The sequence below is a fragment of the Halyomorpha halys genome, unplaced genomic scaffold, assembly GCF_000696795.3.
Source record: "Halyomorpha halys isolate HHAL.00 unplaced genomic scaffold, Hhal_1.1 Scaffold1581.1, whole genome shotgun sequence".
In the NCBI taxonomy this organism is placed as follows: Eukaryota; Metazoa; Arthropoda; class Insecta; order Hemiptera; family Pentatomidae; genus Halyomorpha; species Halyomorpha halys.
Window position 1 is genome coordinate 115316 of NW_027107185.1, and position 4614 is coordinate 119929.

The 4614-nt window shown below is 33.2% G+C and overlaps 1 protein-coding gene across 3 annotated transcripts in view; it reads right to left on the bottom strand.

The window, feature by feature from the left end:
- LOC106690114 (glycerol-3-phosphate phosphatase) overlaps positions 1-4614 on the bottom strand; it is a 31764-nt gene that overhangs the window by 22094 nt on the left and 5056 nt on the right. For all 3 annotated transcript variants that reach the window (XM_067045496.1, XM_067045497.1, XM_067045499.1), the window contains exon 2: positions 2761-2868. In XM_067045496.1, coding sequence (XP_066901597.1) covers positions 2761-2848 — 88 coding nt within the window. In that variant the 5' untranslated portion in view covers positions 2849-2868. The remainder of the gene's footprint in view (positions 1-2760; positions 2869-4614) is intronic.

Consider the following 4614-nt stretch of genomic DNA (forward strand, 5'->3'; position numbering starts at 1 on the left):
TTTATTTGTATTTTCTTTAATATTTCTTCTCTTATCTATCTGTTACTATTACCCTTTTCATTTACTATTTACAACCTTTAATTTTTCTTATTATATCTTACTTTTTAACATTTTATACCCCTGTTATATTACACTTATGTTTTTTTTCTCTTTTTTTTTTCCTTTTGTAATTATGTGTTTGTATCTTTTTTAGCCCTGACGAAGCCCTGCAACGTGGAGCGAAACGTTGGCTCAATAAAATAGTATAATTCTACTATTTGAGTGTTTTTTTACCGCTCCCGGACCATATTCTATTCATAAAGTAATTAATATAAGTACACTTAAGAGGATAACAGATGAATATAAATTAAGAGATAAGATACATGAATATAAATGAAACAGGAAGGATAGTAAATATAAAAATAATTAAATAAATGGTGAGAATTTAGAGAAACAAGAATAAAAGATATGACAAGAAAGTGGGCTTCTGAAATACAGAACGAAGTGAAAAGAAGTATTATGAGGGTTTTATTATGTTCAAAATGTGTCGATATGTAAAGGAGATGCAGTGTTTATCAACTTTATGATTGACGGAATTCTCAGTTAAATTTATGTAAATGGACTCCGAGATGAGACGTTTGGTGTGGTTGGGAACAGTGGCAAGAATGGAAAGATTGTCGAAATTAAAAGTATGATTCAGGTTTAATGCGTGTTCTGATAATTTAGATGCAAGTGGATTACAGGAGTTGATGGAAGATTTGTGCTGGGAAATGCGGTTCTTAAGTGGTTTTTAGTTTCGCCGATATAGAATGAATTGCAGCAAGGGGTTAAACAAGATATCCGGTAAACCACATTGGAACGGTGTAAGAAAGGAATAGGGTCTATCAATTTGGAAAAAAGATGGAAATTGTGTTGTGGGACTTAAAGCCAAGACGTAGGGTGGGAATAGTGGATCTTAAGGATTTAGGATTCTCACCATTTATTTTATTATTTTTATATTTACTATCCTTCCTGTTTCATTTATATTCATGTATCTTATCTCTTAATGTATATTCATCTGTTACCTTCTTAAGTATACTTATATTAATTACTTTATTATTAATTTTCTATTATAAGTTACACTTCTCTGTATTCCCACTCATTTGGTATATTGTTTTTCTTAATCACTTACATATATTGTATCCCATTATTTTATACTTTATTTCTCCTTTGTTTTTCTATGTACGAGAGTTTTTTTTAATTAATATCTCTTCCCCCCACCCTCTATTATGTATATTACCATTTATTGTTTACCTAATTTAAATATTTTTTTACAAAGTTTACTTTAAAATTATTCCGTTATTGTGGTGTGCTAACTGCCATCCCCACTCCTCCCAATACAAACGGCTCAGTCTGTCTTTGACTTCCGTTAAAACAGGTATGAATTCTGTCTCATAATTTGATTTTATTCTTTTCTTTTTTCATCTCTTAATTTGTACTTTCTTTAATATTTCTTCTCTTATTTTATCTCATCATTTGATTTAATTCTTTTCTTTTTTCATCTCTTAATTTGTACTTTCTTTAATATTTCTTCTCTTATTTTGTCTCTTATCCATCTGTTACTATTATCCTTTTCATTTACTGTTTACAACCTTTAATTTTTCTTATTATATTTTACTTTTCATTGTATACCCCTGTTATGTTCCATTTATGTTTTTTTTTTTTTTGGTTTTTATTGTAACTATGTCAAGTGTTTGTATCTTTTTTAGCCCTGACGAAGCCCTGCAACGAGGGGCGAAACGTTGGCTCAATAAAAATAGTATAACTATTTACTATTTGAGTTTTTTTGACCGCACCCGGACCATATTCCATTAAACTAGAAATTAACATTTTGTGAGTTTATTTTGTCAAATATCATAAAAACTACTACTCCTACAAAGATAAACATATTAACTATTTTATTGTAAATTTTACTAGCTTTAATTTGAGCGCTGGCAGACCTCTGTACGTCCAATGGTTTCTGAAATGAAGTTTTTCATAAATCAAACATATTTAAAACAACTTTAAATCAATTTATTTTAGCAAATATCATGAAAACTACTATTCTTACGAAGGTAAAGGTCACAAACTTCTGTATAGTTCATTAAACTAGCTTTAATTTGAGTGTTAATAGACATCTGTACGTCACATAGTTCCTTTGATATAGAATTCTCAAAATAAATTAACTAACTACTAATCTTTCAGTAGAGTTTTAAGAAATTTTGCTTTTTAAAAAGCTATATCTCGAGAACTATTGGACGTAAATAGCTCTTTTAGAGCTAATATTTCAGAAAATTTACTCTTCTTTAAATAATGTTCTCTTAGATTTTCTAGTGTTGTTGGTAGTTTTTAAGATATAGAGCTCCGAATGAAAAATTAGTGTTTTTTAAGGTTTTGAAACCGCCGCCATTTTTTATTCCCCCTACCTATATTTGGCAGACTCAGCAATTTTGACTAGTGATTATACCTAGTTTTCATTAAAGTAATCAAAAATTGGGGTGAGATAACTGTTTTTTTTTTCTTCCCGGCTCTTGTACTATCAATGCTCCTTACTTTGTCACAAATAAAATCATACGTAAAGATCTTAATGTTCCACATGTAACCGATCTATCCCGAACCAGATATCACTCATTAGAGTGCTACCAATGGGTAGTTTCTCTACACGCCTGTAACACTCCAATTTAACTGAGATCAGATTTAATAAATGTATTATAATGTACACTAGTAAATAGCAATAAATAGATTTAAAAAAAAAAAACTTACCATCGCAATCACAAATAAAGCAATCAAATGATTTCAAAAATTTGATTTTTTCTACATTGCTCAGAGACATTAAATTAGTCAAAACCATTTTATTATTCCATGGCGTCCCTAAAATAAGATATAAAAATAAATAGACAAGTCTTCGATTTTATTTTGTATACCATCAAGCTCTTACTGATTCAGTGCAATTTAACTATTAATCAAACACTACATATGTGTGTAATATTCAAATCAATCGAAATCAAAAGAATATATATAAACATTGCATATCACAACCCTAATTCCTAAATCTCTTATATCTTTTTATAAAATTTTAAATACATTTTGATGTTTGACGCTTTTATTTTGTAGTTGAAGTATTGTTTAGTCCAGCAGAAATTTAGGAGGTTTAGTACAATTTGAAGGCATCGGGCAATGCGTATCAATTATAATACCGAGAATGGAGGATCAAAATGACTAGGGATGGCTCGGAACTGCTAGAACCGTTCCGCATAAATAATATATACTCAAAGCATGGACTGCATAATACCTCCGGTTTTAACTATTCGAACCCTTCGGAAATGTAGCTTTGGTTGGAGCCGTTGGAATATACTGCTTAATAGCTACAGTTCGAACTACTGGAATCCTTCGAAACTGTAGCTTTGGTCGGAGTCGTTGGAATAGACTAGCTTAACAGCTTCATTTGGAACTACTGGAACCCTTCGGAACTGTAGCTTTGGTTAGAGCCGTTGGCATAGACTTTAATAGCTTCATTTGGAATTACTGGAACCCTTCGGAACTGCAGCTTTGGTTAAAGCCGTTGGAATAGACTTTAATAGCTCCAGTTGGAACTACTGGAACCCTTCGGAACTGTAGCTTTGGTTAGAGCCGTTGGCATAGACTTTAATAGCTCCAGTTGGAACTGTTGGTTTCTGTCAGAACTGTTTATTAGACTTCTCCTACTCGGCTCAAAACTGGAGCTGTTAATCTTCTAGCAGAGCTAGTTATATTGTATTTTCAAATATAAATACTTATCCAACAAGCTGTCTGGTCTGCCTCCTCACCCTATAATGTCCCCAGTAAACGCAGGACAAATCCTCTACCACAACATCTCAAAGACCCCATTCAAACCAAGCGCCAGTACAGAACATTATGGCAACGCACAAGACACCCTTCTGATCGTCGCACATATAATCATTACTGTAAACTCGTTACGAGAGAATTGTCCAACCATCGATCCGAGTCCTTCAATTCCTACCTCTCTTCCCTTTCTACTCATGACAATTCCCTCTGGAACATGACCAAAAGAATCCTAAAATCCAAACATGTTTCCCACCCCCTTCGACGAAATGATAGCACATGGGCAGCATCCGACAAAGACAAAGCCGAAGAACTAGCCATTCACCTTTCTCATACATTCATTCCTCGTCCTGAACTTCATACTGACCTAACCCAAACAATTGAAGAATACCTATCGTCACCAATCCCACTCTCCTTACCTCCTAGAGCATTCACCCCTTCTGAGGTCAAATATCAACTAAGGATGCTAACTCCTCGTAAATCTCCAGAGTATGATCTTCTGACTCCTCAAATCCTTCGCCAACTTCCTCCCAAAGCTATAATATTCCTTACATATCTCTATAATTGTATCCTAAGAACAACCCATTTCCCCATTCTTTGGAAACATTCTATTATAATTCTCCTTCCAAAACCAGGAAAACCTCCTAATAATCCTGCTTCCTATAGACCAATCAGCCTACTTCCTATCCTCTCAAAACTTTTTGAAAACATCCTCTTTAACGAATCCTATCCATCGTTGAATCACAGAGTGTTCCCGCACATCAATTTGGATTCCACCCTAGACACTCCACAGTT